This window comes from Chelonoidis abingdonii, chromosome 1 (assembly GCF_003597395.2).
Source record: "Chelonoidis abingdonii isolate Lonesome George chromosome 1, CheloAbing_2.0, whole genome shotgun sequence".
NCBI lineage: Eukaryota > Metazoa > Chordata > Testudines > Testudinidae > Chelonoidis > Chelonoidis abingdonii.
Window position 1 is genome coordinate 78,197,182 of NC_133769.1, and position 17,501 is coordinate 78,214,682.

General features: G+C 39.3%; 1 protein-coding gene across 1 annotated transcript in view; it reads right to left on the reverse strand.

Moving 5' to 3' along the window:
• The window catches only part of PPFIA2 (PTPRF interacting protein alpha 2), a 647,901-nt gene that overhangs the window by 38,016 nt on the left and 592,384 nt on the right, over nucleotides 1-17,501 (reverse strand). The window contains exons 23-24 of the mRNA XM_075066795.1: nucleotides 6,950-7,031; nucleotides 2,710-2,910 (exon numbers count right to left, since the gene is read on the reverse strand). Coding sequence (XP_074922896.1) covers nucleotides 2,710-2,910; nucleotides 6,950-7,031 — 283 coding nt within the window. The remainder of the gene's footprint in view (nucleotides 1-2,709; nucleotides 2,911-6,949; nucleotides 7,032-17,501) is intronic.

The window sequence follows — 17,501 nt, forward strand, 5'->3', positions numbered from 1 at the left end:
TATGTAGTATAATATAAGTTCTGTTTCTCTATAGCTCTGTATGCCAAACATTTTTGAAGAATTTCTTTTAAGCATGTTCGCTTTTTCCCCTCATTCCATTGTTTTTAATAAAGGTTAGAGTCTGACTTGCCCCGGTGTGACCAGGCAGGGAAATAAGGGGGTTCAAGAGCTGGCTGAGCACACAAGGGCAAAGGCTGCATTAAATTAACTTCCTTCTGGGGAAAGAGAGAGGGCAGAGGAGTTCTGACTCACAGTACAGTTGTGTGCCACCCATTCCTCAGGGCTAAGTGCAAAAAGCCCAATCTACCCTAATATCTCTAGCCTGAATATGTGACATCTCATCTGGTAAATGTCAATGCTTTTCTTCAGCTGTGTAACTATGTATTTTAAAGGTGCCTCAGTAATGAGAATAGAGAAACAGAGATGTTCAGGGTGAAATTTGACTTTCAATGAACTCAGACTTCTCAGTGCCTGAGCCACTTTTGAAAATGGTATTTAGGTGTGTTTGTTTGAAAATTTACCCTAAGTCACTATGTTTTTTTGCTATTGTCTTCAATGAGCGCAAGATTCATCCTTGAATGAGGAAAGCCATCAGATTTTGAGTACATATGCCAGGCTCTTAGGGCCAGGTTACTGATAACAGTACCTTGGATAGTACCACTTCAAGGAGGAGCTCTCTGAGTAGTAGAAATCAGCTCATTGGAGGAATACGGTCCTCCTCAAAGTAAGAGTAATAGAATTTGCCCTTAGCAGTTACTGGAATAGTGGACATATTTTGATTGCATGCATAAAGCTCTAAAAGATGTTTAAATATCTTAGGGATCAAAAACCACCAGTATGGGCCCACTATAGAAAAACTGATTGTGCAGATCCAGTGGTGCAGAATTGTATATGACATCATGACAGCACAAACTCGAGCAGTGCTGTAAAAGTCTTATAGCCCCTGATCATGCAGTGACTTACAACTACTGTTTGTTGAAGATACATTTCACTATGACAGATAAAATTCACCTGCTCAGATCTGCATCTGCAATTGTTTCCTTAAATTTTAAATCTATTGCTGAGTAACATAATGTATGTGCAGCACAGTTCATTATCACTGAGCATTTAAAATATGGAAATTAAGAAGTTAGACTATGGAAGTTGAGAGAAGGTTGAGAAATATTCAAATATCCCCATTGTTCAAACAATCTCTTCAATTAAAGAACAAGTGTAATATATTACACTGCACATTTAAAAATCTCCTTAATTCTGTCCCCAGATTTCAACCCAGCTTCTACTTATAGACCTGAAAACAATTTACATAAAAGAAACTGTACTTGTATTTGTAGCTGACTAAAATTAATATGTACCAGAGGCTATAAAATAGCTTAGTCTCTAGAAAGTTCAAAACTCACTTTGCAGACTCAAGAGGTTTGTATACAGGGGTTTGAATGAGCATCCAGACTTTTGGATGCTGATCCAAACCAAGGCTCAGTGCCCAAATGGAGAAGTGAAAGTGTTAGTATTCCAATGTCCCTCTTTCCCAGGCAGCATGCTGCCCCTGACCCTCTTCATTTTGAATCGGCTTCCCTTTTTCTGACAGGAAAATACTATACAGCATAGGGAGATAACTATGCAATACAATGTACTATCCTTAAATTTGAGTGTTGTCTTAGGTTTTTCCATTTCTTGTTCACTTCTTTCTTTTCTCTCACTTTGATTCGTTTGCCTCAGCTCTTTTTCCTGCTGCCTCATGTTCTCCTCTCTTGACTTTCTTTCTACCCTTTTTTCCTTCAGAGTCTCTACCTCTCAGCCTTTCCCTTCACCACTTCTGCACAATTCCCATCTGTCCAAGCCCCTTTTTTCTTTCTCTGACCTCCAATATCTCTTTCTAGGTCCAGTTTTCTCACCTTACTTCCAATCACCTATTCCTTGGCGTTCACCATCTGTCTCATGATTCTCTCCCTTCCTAATGCCTATTCTTTATTTCTTTCCCTCCAGCATGGCCCCTTTGTTCTCCGTCTCCCCTCTGTGCACACTCTTACCACAACACACACAGGATTCTTACCCTCTCAAATTCACTTCCACTTCTCACCTTTGTTCTCTTTCAAACAGGCTTCTCTATATGCACTCTTCTCTTGCCTGCTCTCTCTCCTCCCATCACCCATATCATTATACACAGGAAATAAAACACTTTCTATCTCTCTTCCTTCTTCTCACTACATAGTCACATACTCTTGCTGCCTCTCCCAGGGAGGAAAGATAAGCAGGAGGATACAGTAGATTCAGGCTGGGGGAAAACTGAAAAAGGTAGAAGGAGGGAGAGGCAAGAATATTCTGTGGGAGGAAAGAGCCAGGGCAGGAAAAGTATCTGGTTCATTTGGGGAGAGGATGTAACTTGGAGAAAGGGGAAAATAAAACACCTGCAGAAGTGCAACTAAGCTTCCAAATGTTAGGTATCTATGCATAGCACGTGTGAGCATTTTGAGGTTTGCCCTTCTCTCATATTGATCACTGAGGTAATTTCAAGGTTAATCAGAAGCACGATGTTTAAAAAATATATTGTTTTACAGGAAAGTATCAGTGATCAACAAGCAAGTAAAGGCACTTCCACTCTCTTCAGGACAATTCAGACTGATTTTGATTTGGTTTGTGCAACACAGCTTTTGCTATGGATTTTGACATAGTGTCAAGTGTGAGAAAGAAAGTTAGCTGAATGTGACTCACTGTTCTAGAAGTGGGAGGAGCTGATGGACTTGTAAGTGATACCATCTCCTGGATTGCTAGTCGGAGCTTTAAGCGATGGAGAGGGTTGCTGATTCCAATTTCTCTCTGAATCTCAGTATCAGACAAAGCAGACATTATGGCTCCACTCTTCACATTTGCACGGCAAGCAGCAACATACCATGCAGGCATTCCTAACCACAGCTGTTGAAAAAAATGTCACTAGTTTAAGACACTAGAACTCAATTTCTGAGATTTCATACATGATTTAGTTATTAAGACACCTGCCATGTGAGTTACTATGCTAATGCTCTAGCACTCAAATCACCAGTTTGTGAAAGGCCCTTTTGTGCATGCAGATTTAGGCATTGCACAGGCAATAAGTGTGATCAAAAAGTGATTTTGATGTTGTGAAATGGCTTCGGAATTCTGGACCTGAGCACAACTGGAGATTTCACGTTAGCTCTCTAGCGTTCCACAACCATACCAGGAATGTCAAATACAGATATGTTTCCTAGTGTATATCTATATTCCAGCTTGAGGAGACATACCTGCACTAGCTCACTGAGAGCTAGTGTGTGCAACACTGAGTATACCCACAACAGTGAGAGCCACTGACAGGGTAGCTGCCCTGAGTACTTACCTAGCATGGTGGATGGGTTGTGCTCAGGGTGGCTAACCCCTTGCGCCATGGCTGCTACACACTATTTTGAATGCAGCAGAGAATCCTGTGGCACCTTATCGACTAACAGATGTTTTGGAGCGTGAGCTTTTGTGGGTGAATACCCACTTCGTCTGAGCACCCATAATACTGTACCATTAAGGATTACATTTTCAAGATTTTTCACGAATTTTGGATGTCCAGTTCAGGATACTAGGTCTGGATTTTCATAGATTAATAGATTCCAAGGCCAGAAGTGTCCACTGTGAACTAGTCTGATCTCTTGCCTAACACAGGCCATAGAACTTCCCTAAAATAATTCCTGTTTGACCTAGAACAATTCCTGTTTGAGCTAGAAACATTTTCACAGGTGCTAAGCATCTGCAGCTCTCTCTGAAGTAAATGGGAGCTTCACATGCTCCACACCTCTGAAAAATCATGTTCTGTGTGTCTCAAGTTGAACATTCCAAATTAAGATATAATTTTGAAAATGTAAGTCTAAATCCTCTCCAATGTCTTTGGATATTAGAAGCTGTTTTACCAAAAGAGAAAATGTAGGAATGAAAATTTTTTTAAACATGGCATTGGTTAATCCACATGCACCTGGAGCGCCATCAGGGACAGATCAAAGTGTGTCTGATTTAACAGTCTCCTACAGTGAAATGAAATACTCAACATTAGACCTAAATCATCAGGTTGGAAATGTGTACCATGAAGACAGCTGTGTGATAAATTTCATATGTTGGGGGGAGGGGGCGGGGAACCCCAGGATCTACAAAGAGCTAAAAATGCTTAGCATAGAGAAAACTTATTTTTCCACAGGTGCGGACTTGGGTACAACACCTTATCCTTTTGGAATTTCCTCCAACTCCCTCAGGCTGATGGAGTGCCCTTTTGCAGACTGTTGTGCCTGGTACTAAGGTGTAGCGCACTGAACTACAATACCTAAATGCCACTAAAACTGCCCGATGCGTCAAGGGATGATGCAGGAGGCAGCTATCTGTAAGGATTACTTGGCATGTTCCATTCGAATAGGGGCTATGAAAAGGCAAAATGGCAAGATTCCTTCTCCCCCTTCAGTATTTGCTTCAGATGTAGATCTAATATGATATTCTGTCAAGCATCACAACATTCACTAATGCAGACTTCTGAAAATGAATGAAAAGATCATCGAATTGTTCTCAAATCTTATGAAAGCTCCTATTTTTACCATATTAAAAATCAACAAGTAAAAACTAGAAATTTTGCATGAAAATAGACAGACACAGACTTTACTCTTGGATGTCACTGAGTTTCATACTGTCCTTTTCCATAGCAGGAGTGAAATTTTCTGATGGCTTGTCACTGGTACCACTGTAACTTGCACATCATCATAGTCTGTCAGGGGGCCAGTTACTTAGCACTAAACCTTACTGAGGATTAATAAAAATGCTCAGCAATATGGAGGCCTAAGCCACACTTCAAGAATACTAACCCTTTTGACTACAGTTCAGTGATTTTAAAAAAACATATCATTCATTGTTTTTTAAAATGAAGACATTCTGAAGAGCCAGACTAGGACAGGCGCACAAAGGGTCGGGGGGAGGGCAAAGAGCCCACACCTCAGATGGCCCGCATAACGGGCTGCTACTATCACAGTTCCAGTGCCCAGGGGAGTTCAGTCAGATCCTCTATATGACCCATGAGGAGCAAAGGGCTACAAAGAGGATGGGGAGAGTCTGAGAGCACTGCAGGGAGCAGGTTGTGCTGAAATATGGTACATCAAGGAGCTCATGGAGAGATTGGGTCTCTTTTTGATGCACAGTCCCCTCCTTGAAGTCCCCCACACCACATGTACTGAGTCTGAGTCTTGAAGCACAATCTAAGCCCAGATTAAATTGCCATGTAAAGTTTAATAGGGACATGTACGCAGATTGAGTCCAGGTCCCGGATACAGAACTGACAACACAACTGATTTTAGCGGAAGGACTATGAAAAAATGATGCATAGCTTCATAATGTATCTTCTCTCATTTTCTATATATGAAATAAATTATATTTTTCTCCTTTTCAGACTCTCTCCAAGCCAAACACTCCACTTAGTTTGCACTTAAACTGTTCCTTAGAACAGAAGACAACAATTTGGAAAGGAGAGCGGCCTAAGTTTGAGTTCTTTACTTCTGTAGAACTTGATTCAAAGTTAAATGACATAAATGGGTTAAAAGGAGTGTGCAGGTTTTAATCAGCTCTATAGCAGACACTTATCTACACCAGAAACAACCACTTAGTGTCACACAAATACTGTCTCTGAGAAGTGTGTACCCATTGTTCCAAGCAAGGAGGATGCAGCTCAAGATTGAGACATGTTATCAGCATTAGTTACAGAAGCTCACAGCTCTTACGATTTATCTAAGTTATACACACTGTAATCATGTGCTGACTCACTCTTGCGGTGCCTCCTGCTGGTGTCCTGGGAATTAGCTCTTTTTCCAGCCTTGGAGCGCCCTCTGCAGGGTAAAATCTCGCCACTCACTGGTTTGGCCCTCTTATCCCTCCTAGACCCGGTGCCCCTTCCCTCAGGGTGCTGCCCCCCAGGCAGTACCCCCACTCTCTGGGTCTCCCCACCCAGGGGAACCCCTGGGGTCTCCCCATAGAAGACACCTGTATAACCAGGATCCATCATCCCCTGGTTCCTTGAAGTCCGGGCAATAGTTCCACTGTCCGTGCCCGTGTCCCTTGTATCGGGGCGGACCACTTATGCCCACATTCTCCACCACTTTCAGTTCCTCAAGGCTCGGGTTCGGGCAACAGTCCCACAGTCCATGCCCTGCCCCTTGGCCTTTCCCCAGCCCTGCTCCACTCCAGGTACCTTCTCTCAGCTTCCTGTAGCCAGATCCCTCCCTCTCAAAGCCAGAGAGAGCCTGCTGAGCTCCTGGCTCCCATGGCATGGCCCAGCTGCAGCTGCTTACCCAATCAGCCTCATAGCTGCTTTCTCCCAGCCACAGCCCTCTGCCCTCTGCAGGGCTACTTTTACCCCTCCCGAGCAGGAGCAGGTGATCACCCCCCCTACAATACATATATTACACACCAAATAACTATGTTTAAAGAACACTAAGATGACAGTTAAGCAATGAAAATTTAGGAAATGCCAGTATTAAGTTTGCCTTAATTTGCCACCCTTGTACTTATGTGTTCTGTAAAGTCTTTAAAGATCTTTAAAGATCCTCTACACATCTGCCACTAGGGGAAATAAGAGAGACAGACACACTCAGACAGTGGGTTTCCCAGACATTTACTGACAGAGGAATATTGAGACTCAGGAACCCAGTGTTCAATTGCAGTTTTTCTAGGGTAGCTTTCTTCAGAGGTAATAAAACTTTTTTTGCCCCCCTTCTATCCAACCTGCCTCTATCGCCCTCTCGGCAGCTTCTGAGTCTCAGTCCCCCACCCGTTAGCCTCCTGCAGCTGGCAGTGATACTACAGCTAACAGAAAGTAAGAAAATGAAACATTCAAACTTTCTTTCCAAATACTGTCTCTCAGAGTTTGGGAAGATAACATAAATACAGAAGTTCTGTGAATAAGATCCATGCTTCCAACACTTACCTCCAGCCACGCAACCACTGTAGGCCCGTCCCACTGTGCAAAAGGCAATCCCTTTCTCCGAGCTTCTTCCAGAAGTTCATGCCTAAAAGTGTATCAGAAAGTGTTAAGTAGGTGTCAGTACCTGGGACAGCAGAGCTACCCTTGTACTTCCAAGGCTAAACGCAACAATAATGCAGCACAATAACTCTCCTCATTTACACCAATAACCTTGTTAAAGTATTTAAGCCTAAGTAAAAGCAGTTCCCTGCCTTTTCTGAACATATTCCTTTCTCTATGCCAAACTTTTTTCTTTTTCTGTTCTAGGACTCGTTTTATCTTGGACTAGGACTCCTATGATAATGCCTAACATGTAAAGGAAATACATTTGTAATTTAATTTTCAACATTTCTGGATTGCGTATAGAAATATACCTCAGAGAAGACATCTATTATACAGTTTTGTTACATTTTTTGACACAATTCATTGGATAAGCATTGTGATAATTTATCAACGATACGTGAATCATTACAAAGGTGGCCAACTACAGATCCAAATTCTGTGCCTGCCATCTCCCCTGGACTTCAAAGCCTGTAGAACACATCACTCCACAGTAAGAACTTGGCTTTTGCAGCCTTTAAAACAAAGAGTGTAACATCACATTTAATATAATCATATTGAATATCATGCAGATTATATACTTTTAAATCTATTAAAATATCAGGAACACACTAGCTTTACATTTCACCCATATTAAACAATTTGATCACACACACACACACACAAAAATCCTTTTGCACAGGGGAAAGGATCAATGGGATATTGCAGGGGGCACAGAATTCATCATGTAGCCCCTCTAAAACCTGTTTCTTATTAACCAAAGTATTTCTGTCTGCCTCCCACTGAGAGGAGCACAGAAGGCAGGTTCTCAGCAGTAATAGAAACAAATTAGATAAGGATTATGCTAATGTAACATTAAAATTTGCTGACAGCATGTCATAAAAAGGAAAATTTAAAGTGATAATATTGCTTTTGCTTCCTTGTCCTTTATTGTTGCAGCCTGCGTGGTTCAGAGAACCCCCAAAAATGCTTCTTTGCCTTAGTAGCCCTTCACATAGGGATCTTGAAAAACTGTGGCACAATGAAGCAGAGATAAAGGCAAGAGAATGACCCCGTTTTTTTAAGAAATAAATTTGGGGTTCCCAAATCATGAAGGGTCAGATTCTGTTACTTGTGCCCCTACTGAGTATCCTTTTATTCTTTAAATTACTCCATTGTAATCAATGGAGTAACACTTTCAGATAGATGCTATTCAGTGAGTGAGGGTTTTAGAATTTGGCTGTAGTAGAAGGGGAGAAAGATTGATTAAGACCTGCACACCTCTTTGTCCTGATAATCTAATATTTTATTTGGATCAAGCTGTCCAGCAATGACGAACACAAACTACTTATGTCACCATCCTTTCCAAATTTATGTTTTCAGTTCTATGGAATTGTTTAATTTCTTAAATGACAACTTTCAGGTGCAATGCAAGTTTTTTAGATAGCCAAAAGTCAGAGTTTATAGGTGAAATCAGCCGCTTAGTTACCTAAATTCCCTAAATTATTTTGAATCCACAAGAAGAGTCCATTTTTGAAAATCTGGCCCTACAACTGCTTCAGGTTTCTGTATTTCAGCTATATATAACACCATTGACATCTGACAACACTTTTCAACCAAAATCATCTAGGCTTCCCTCTCAACACACACAGTATCCTCTGCTGCAGAGAGTTTTGCAGCTGCTTGTAGGAAACTGGTTATATACCGGTAACTGCCACTTGCTATCCATGTCCTTTTCCTGAATCCCAGCTAGGCCAAGGAGACCTGGGGAACTGAGCCAAGAAGCCCAAGTAAAAAAGTCAGTTAACTGCTTGGTGTGTAAGGATGGTGTTTTACTCTCTGTGGGTGGCTGGTGGAAGTGAGAGTTTCCTCCTCCAGTTTCCCAGAGAGGGTGGAGTGGCCCTCTCTACCACACTGTTGTTGCACAGGTTCTACCCAATAACTGGAGTATGAGATCACTCAACCATCCCCTCCTCATCATCTGTGTGAGCTTCTTCAGCGCTCAGTGGTATGTGAGTTGGGAGGAACTTTGGTTTAGGAAGCAAATTTGGGCTTGTTAGATCTCTTTTTAAACCCGTGGCTGAACTCTGGAATTGAAGTGCCAGGAAAGGAGACATAATCTTTAGGTCCCAGAGCCACTTTACAATGTCTTTCCCCTCAACAACTCACTTCCTCCTGCCTGGAATATCAGAGGAAATACTGAGCATGTTCAGTATATCTCTGGTGTGATTCCCACAAGCTCAGTTGCCATACAGTAATCAAACTGGATGCAGGTTTGGGATCTCAGTTTAGCATTATGCTGCCACTTCTGAGGGAGATGTTCTCCTCTGGATTAGTGAAGAGCCTCTATAGCTGCATGGTCAGTCAGACTCGTGGCGGTACTTATGGAAGAGCAGCTCTGGATATTGCTTTTGGATGAACAGAACCGTCCAAAACTTGAATTTCTTATGCTCCTGGCTACAGCTATCAGTGACATCACACATAATCCTGAGGTTCTTGGAAGGCACAGCAGGTGAGGGAGGAAAATGATTATCACAGAATCACAGATTATTAGGGTTGGAAGGGACCTCAGGAGATCATCTAGTCCACCCCCTGCTCAAAGCAGGACCAATCCCCACTTCCCTAAATGGCCCCCTCAAGGATTGAACTCACAAACCTGGGTTTAGCAGGCCAATGCTCAAACCACTGAACTATCCTTCCCCCCATACTAATAATTTTAGTTGTAATTTTAAAATCTATTATTCAGTCAAATATTGTATTAGGGTGAAATTAACCCTTGGGCAGAGTGCCTACACAAGACCAAAGCCTCAGTTAATGATTTGGGATCTTAAAGACATTTTTATTCATTTAATTTTTTAGAAGGATTGGAATTTATATTTAAAAGCTCAGATAATAATTTCCTTTTCCTTTATAGTTTTGCCTACAAATAATGAAATGCAAGTTTTATTTAATTTGAACTTCCCATTTTTTAAAAAAAATACCCTGTGGTTTAAATATATGTATGGTTTTATATTATACAATATGAAATTATAAATTGTGTCACTTAGGCTGTATACATCGTTTGAACCTTGGCTCTGCAGAACTAAAAACAGAGCCTCTATTACTCCATCTAAAAGAAGTAATTTCTTAGGTGACAGCTGTGGTAGACGCTTATCCTCTTACATGAATCAGCCCCTAGAGGGGGACAAAGTTACACTCTTTGTTAGATTGGGTTACACAAATGAGTATGATGCAAGTTAATTAATAAATGATGTATAATTTTGATAAAAAGTAAATCTAATTAATAAAGGTAATATAATTGAAACGGCAACTTCCAGTATTTATGAATAATATGAATCTTCTGCAGTGATTGTAGGTCTGCAGCAAATTTTCAAACCAAAATTCCTTGGCTATTTCAAAGTCAAGTTTAAAAAAAAATCAAAATCAAGATGTTAGAATCAAGATTGTGTTATATAAGAGGTCACACTGGCTGATGGCTTTATAATCTGAATCTATTAAAGTGGTTTTCACTTGAGAATACATTAGTTTATTTACAGTATAAACTCCTTGCAAAAAGAATCCAATAATTTTCAAATTAATCTGTAATTTTTCATTACAACAATGTGAAAATGGCTAAAGTTGTGCGCAATTTTCCTACCACCAGGGTAATAACATCTATAAACAAGTTCACATACATTTAGATGCCATTTTGGGAGAAAAATGTATCCTCTACACTTCATCAAAGTAGTTTATGAGGCCATGAAGTTATTCTAAGTAAAACCCACAAATTAGTGACTGAGAGGAAGGGGCCCATGGCTCCAGAGGGTAGCTGTTCCTTGCTCCACAGATGGACAGGGAGGCCCCTGGTTAGAGGAAGCTACAACTGCAGCTGCCTCCACCCTGCCTAGCTAAGCAACTGATCATTAGGGGAGGAACAGAGTGTGCTCAGCTGCACTGATAACAGCCTCAGACTGTTTCCCTCTGCAGGGGTTTACAGCTGGTGGGGAGAAATGTAGTGTTCTCCTCCCTACTCTGAAAGGTGGGGAGGAGCTGGCAGATGTCAGAGAAAGCACTATATACTGTTACACTGTGTCACTTGTTTGTATCTTTAGGCAGATACAGGACTTTCCTTCCTTTCCTATCTAATTTTTGGCAACATATGCAACTAACATGGTCAGGAGAATTGATATTAATTAGACTTTTACTGTAGGAGGTCGTTTGCATATAATAGTCTCTAAAAGAGTTTGCAAGCACTGGAATGATTACAAAATAAATCAATATGTTTAGATATTATTATTTAAGAATAAAATCCCCTTTATTTAAGACACTGTGGGAGTAACAGTAATATGAATATAGGACTGGAAGGGACCTTGATAGGTCATCTAGTCCAGTCCCCTGCACAGAGGAAGGACAAAGTATTAGGAACCATCGCTGATAAGAGTTTGTCTAACCTGCTCTTAAAAACCTCCAATGAGAGAGATTCCCAACACCTCCCAGGTTATTTGCTCCCGTTCTTAATGAGCCTCTCGGTTAACCAGTTTTTCCTAGTATCCAACCTAAATCTCCCTTGCTGCAATTTATGCTCATTACTTCCTGTCTTCAGTGGATAAGGAGAACAATTTATTACCCTCCTCTTTATAACATCCTTTTATGTACCTGAAGACTGTTATCATGCCCCCTCTCAGTCTTCTCTTCTTCAGACTAAACAAACCCAGTTTTTTCAATCTGTCCTTGTAGGTCATGTTTTCTAGGCCTTTAACCCACATTTGTTGCTCTCCTCTGGCCCTTCTCAAATTTGTCCACCTCTTTCTCAAAGAACACAGTACGCCAGTTGAGGCTTATCAATGCTGAGTAGAGTGGAATAATTACTACTCATGTCTTGCTTACAACACCCCTACTAATACATCATAGAAAGACATTTGTTGTTTTGCAACAGTATTACACTGCTGACTCATATTTAATTTGTGATCCTCTACAAATTCCAGATCACCTTCTGCAGTACTCCTTCCTAGACAGTCTTTTCCCATTTTGTATTTGTGCAGCTGATTATTCCTTCCTAAGTGTAGTTCTTTGCATTTGTTCTTATTGCATTTCATCCTATGTATTTCAAACCATTTTGACAGTTTGTCAAGATAATTTTGAATTCTAATCCTGCCCTCCAAAGCTCTTCCAACTCTTCCTAGTTGGTACTGTCCACAAATTTTATAAGTGTACTCTCTGTCCCATTATCTAAACAATTTATTATTGCGTCATTAACTAACTATCTTCCACTGCACTAGATAGGTGTTGCAAGGTAAGGAAATTATATGAAAGTGGACTTTAGCTAGCCTCTGTGCAAAGCTAGGGAGACTCTTCTGTTAATCTAACATTTTTGAAAGAGGACATGATACAACTGGGTATCCTCACCATTGGTGCAATTAGAGAGGGGCACAGTCAGGTGTGTCTGGGCTGGCTGGCACAGGATGGTGGTGACATGGAAGTGCGGGCCCCCCCCCAGCATTGACTTCTCTTCCTTAATCCCAAGGAAACTACTTCACAGGGGCACTACTGTACTGGGCTGTTCTCCTTATACCAATCCTCCCCAGAGCCCCGTGGGACTGTTTAGCATATGACTATGCTAACCCACTCAACATTATTATAGTAGGGTTGCCGTTCAGCACTTTGAAACTCCTCTGAAGGGAGCAGTGGCCAGAGTGGACAATATGGGAACTGTGCTGTCAGAGAAGAGATAAAACCCAAGAGATCAGTGCTGACTATGAATGTTCAGGACTCCCTGTAGTGGTTTTCAACCTGTAGCCCATGGAGGGTGTCCACAAATGGCTGTTGTTACCATAGAATAGTGGTTTTCAACCTGTGGTCTGCAGTCTCCTGGGGGTCAGCAGACTAAGTCTAGGGTTTCCAAAGGGGTCCACAACTCCATTACAATTTTTTTAGGAACCAAATATGAAAAAAGGTTGAGAACCACTGATTTAGGGGTTTACAATTCATGGAGTTTCTTGTCCACTAAATGTTTTTTTTTTCCTGCATAGGTGATTTTCAAATTCTGTTATCACCCATTGTCAACTGTTCATTGTGTAACAGCAAATGAATGTTATTTAAAAATGAATGACTAAGGAGAGTACACCATTGACCTCTCTGTTGGTAAATATTAAAATCTGGATTGAAAATGAAATCTCTAGCTTGATCTTGTTTATAACTGTCATGAAAGTGAGGATCACCTAATGAGGTGAACAACAAATAGCTGCTCAAAATGACTAACACCTAAATTTAAGTGCAGGAACTTTAAGACAAAGTCTAAACACTTCCATGATGAAATATGAATTTCAACACACAACTCCGTACTTCTGTAAAATAGTAGTACGATTAGCTGGTTCCAGTTGATTTCACATGTAGCGTTCTCAGTAATACCAATTATAATGGCTCTTAATTAAAATTCAATAGCAAATGTGATGTAAGTTACCGTAATAATGAGGCATGTTAAAACAAGACATAACAACATTTTAATAGTATGGTACTAGTAGTTCTCACTTAGAAACACTGCTTGTAGACAGAGAAGCTAATTGCCATGAAATGTCATGCATGAAAGTTTTCTAATAAAGATACTGGCTGCAAGTCAAAATGTTACGTTGAAGACAAAATGCAACAGATTCCCTTTATTATTATTATTATTATTATTTCCTTTATTATTATTTAACACTGAGTAATGTAAATGGAATTGTTAATTATTGTATTCTTTCAAGTAGAAATATTGTCCAAATTACAACCAGCCTTTATACATATTAGATTTCTGTAAATTAAGTTAGATAGGAGATACCATTCAATGTGAACAACTTGAGGACTTCAAACCAAGGTGTAAACACAATTGATTCTCTATAGAAAAATAATATTCAAATAACTGAAACAGACAAATGTCCAGGAACTAGTGTCTTGGATTCAAAGCCTTTTGGAATCAGGCAAGACTCTTTCCCTTGAACTCGTAGGGCTTTGGACAGATGCTATGAACAGAAGGAATTTTTCATTTCTCTGTATTGATATTTTTTAGCCATTATAGATTTAAAAGGAACAAGAAGCAATCTTGCCATTGCCATATACTTTCGACTTAATCTCTTTTAAAAGGGTCTGTGTGTGTTTTAAATACAATCCTTAATTAAAAATTAAGTTAGTTCTTCAAACTCTTGCCCTTAGGCTGACCCTGACTTTAAATAATGTACTTATCTTTTCTATGTATATGCATATATATATATATATATATAGATGTGTATTACTTTGTATAAAAGGTGGACTGGGAACGGTGGGCAAGGTTAATTCTTCATGTCTTTGCAAAACTTTTTCCAGTTAACTTTAAAAGAATTTTCAGGGGAGAATGATTGAAATATTGAACAGGTAAATGTAAGTAATGATTCAAGCAATAAATAAAAAGTGTTTAAATACAAAGGGCAAAGGAGGTATTATTATTCCTTTAATATGAGCATAGGTAACATAGCTATGGACAGCATTTTTAAACATTGCTGTAATTGCTGTATATTAGTGCATGTTCTGCAAGCAGAAGGGCATTATTGCTTTTCTGAAAGTATACATTATGTGAACAGAGGCATATTCTGGAATGCTGAATAGCCATAAAAAATACAGACCATAACTTTAAATTATAGCAGCAGAAAATTACTATTAAAAATATAATCAAAACAATAATGAACCAAACAGACTTGCCAAACAGACGACCTTGCAATCTAGTATAAAGTTTACTAGATATTATTAGAGACCCTTAGAGCTTCCAGGTTAATTAAATTTTATTAAATCAGGTTTTGTACCAGCATTTCACAGTAATACATTTTAAATTAAAATAGTAACTCCTGTCCTCTACAAGTTTATTTCTGGTCTTCCAATCTTAAAAAAAGCCATAGTTCAGACATATTTAAGAGTTTGTGTACTCTGCATAGTATTTTCTTTTATAAGCTCCATAAATAGTTTGTTTCAGGAAAAACAAAAAAACTTGTTCAATTGATCTAAGAGGAGGAGATGAGAATTTTAAAACTGAAATCAGGAGAGCCAATTAAAACACATTTCCATACTTTTAAAACAAATGAATTAGTAAAAAAGAAAAATAAGCATGAAATTATATAAGCATAAAATGAAAATATTGTTGTTCTATATACAGAGTATGTAGACCCAACAAGCCAATCTATTTTAAAAATGGACTGGCATTATCTCCAGGTAGACTCTTAAGAGTAAGGGCTTCAGGATCAAGTCCTGAATTTGTGAAGAAATGAGAAATATTGTGCGTTCAACTATTATAAAGTTGTAGAATACCCTGAACATTTGGTTTGAGGTTAGTTCTCTGCACAGGTCTGTTTATATAATTGAAAAAGGAAAAGAAAAAAAAAGAAAAGAAAACATGGTGCTGAAAATGAACATGTTCAGCAGCCAATGTGATTTAACTTACCCAGATATGCTTTTCATGAGATGAAGAGAGATGGATGGAAAAGAAAAGCACACAAACATTAATGAATATATGTCAATCCATTAAAAAAAATCATGATAGATAAAATAATAGCACAATCACAAATTTGGCAAATCTCATTAGGAAACAGACCTTCCACTAATTTATTTAAAAAGATACATGCCCTTGTATGGATTTTTAAATCAAGATAATAGCAGTTATAATTAAATTGGCATCTGTTACTTATTAGAAACCTCTTAGCACAACAGACCTACAATAAATGTTAGAGCCAGAAGGTCTGACAACACAGCACATGTTGGATACTATTCACAAACAAATGCAGGTTGTCCCAGCTTTCATCAGTCATAACCTTTTGTGCAATGGAATGTTATGTATATTTTGATTAGTGTTTTTTCACACAAACCCATTTAGATACAAACAACATGGGTTTAGCCACTAAGCACATTACCATGGAAGAATCTCCAACCACACACACAGAAAATACACAGCAAAGGGTGAACCAGGATTTGCTTTCTTGCCTATTACATAAAAAAAAATGGTCTAAGTTGTGTTTTCTGAAACATTACAGAAAATGTCAGCATCACTTAGGGCTGGATGCTGCCATCCTTACTCACGCTGGGCAGTATGTAACTCTGTGACTAGTCTCATTGATGTGAGACGAGTTGTCAGTGATTTATGCGGTTTTGCATTCTATGTAAGGTGTTACTCAGTGTAAGGATAGCAGCATCTAGCCCCTTACTAAGGTTATGGAATTTTACTTCCAGTTCATAATGAGACTATATATAAGAGCAAGCTGAGTTATGTATGGTTGTAAAACAGCTACGATTCTCCAAAAAACATGGACAGAGAAATATCACTAAAAGGACTGTGAACTAATCACACTATAAATTTGATTTTATTTTCCTGTTGACACAAGCGTGTATAGTTACACAGACTCAAAGGCGAGCTAATAAAAATAGTTTCTGGATGAATGACATTCCCCACTAGCCAATAACCCTGCTAAACATGCAAAAAAACTTGCGCAAACCATGTGCTACCAACATATATTCTAAAGGTGTCTATTGTAGAGCCAGGGTGCCACCATTGATCATATAATTTCCCCAGCATACTTTATGATTGTCATTCAGTAAAGAAAGAAAACCCGTGTCCCATGTGTGACATTGCACTCCATAATGTTTTATGGAAATATGTTTATGAGTGTGAATATGATGTAACTGGAATATGCTTTATGCAAAAGGTCTCTTTTAAGGTATCTTTACAAAGCTTATGATCTACTGACTATGTTCATCCTATTTGTATGTATGTATCATCCTTGTATCTGAAGCTAGAAATATGAAGTATACCTCTGAGATCCTATTGTAACTATGCAAAGGGTGGGCCATTAATAGTGGTTTAGAATCTTGATGGCTTCCATTGACTAGGACAATTGGTTGTAAATGGTTTATTTACCTGCAACCCTTCCTGTGTTCCTGTGAGCCAGCCCAGGAAGAATGGAGGCTGGGGTCTCACAGGACATGGGAACATGTCACCTGATACTGGAATCCATCTTAAATCTGGTACTTTCCCATTTAAAAGAAGGGGTGGGGATCCAGAGAGATAAAAGATTCCCACCTTGTGCCAAAGCTATAAAAGGGGGTGGAACAGGACAAAGAGGGCTGCCAGTTATGAGAAAATGTCTAGTTTCCACCTAAGATGTTTGCTGAAACTAACAAGGACTATACCAAGGGAAAGGATTGGGCCCAGACTAGGAAGGCATCTAGTCCGTGAAAGACGCTTATTGGAACATTTCTGAGGGTGAGATTTTACCTGTAATCAGTTTCTTAATATATTAGGCTTAGACTTGCAAGTTTTTGCTTGGTGATTTACTTTATTCTGTCTGCTATTAATTGAAACCACTTAAATCCTACTTTTTATTCTTAATAAAATCACTTTTATTATTGAACCCAGAGTAAGCGATTAATACCTGGGGGAGCAAACAGTTGTGCATATCTCTCTATCAGTGTTATAGAGGGTAAACAATTTGTGAGTTTACCCTGCATA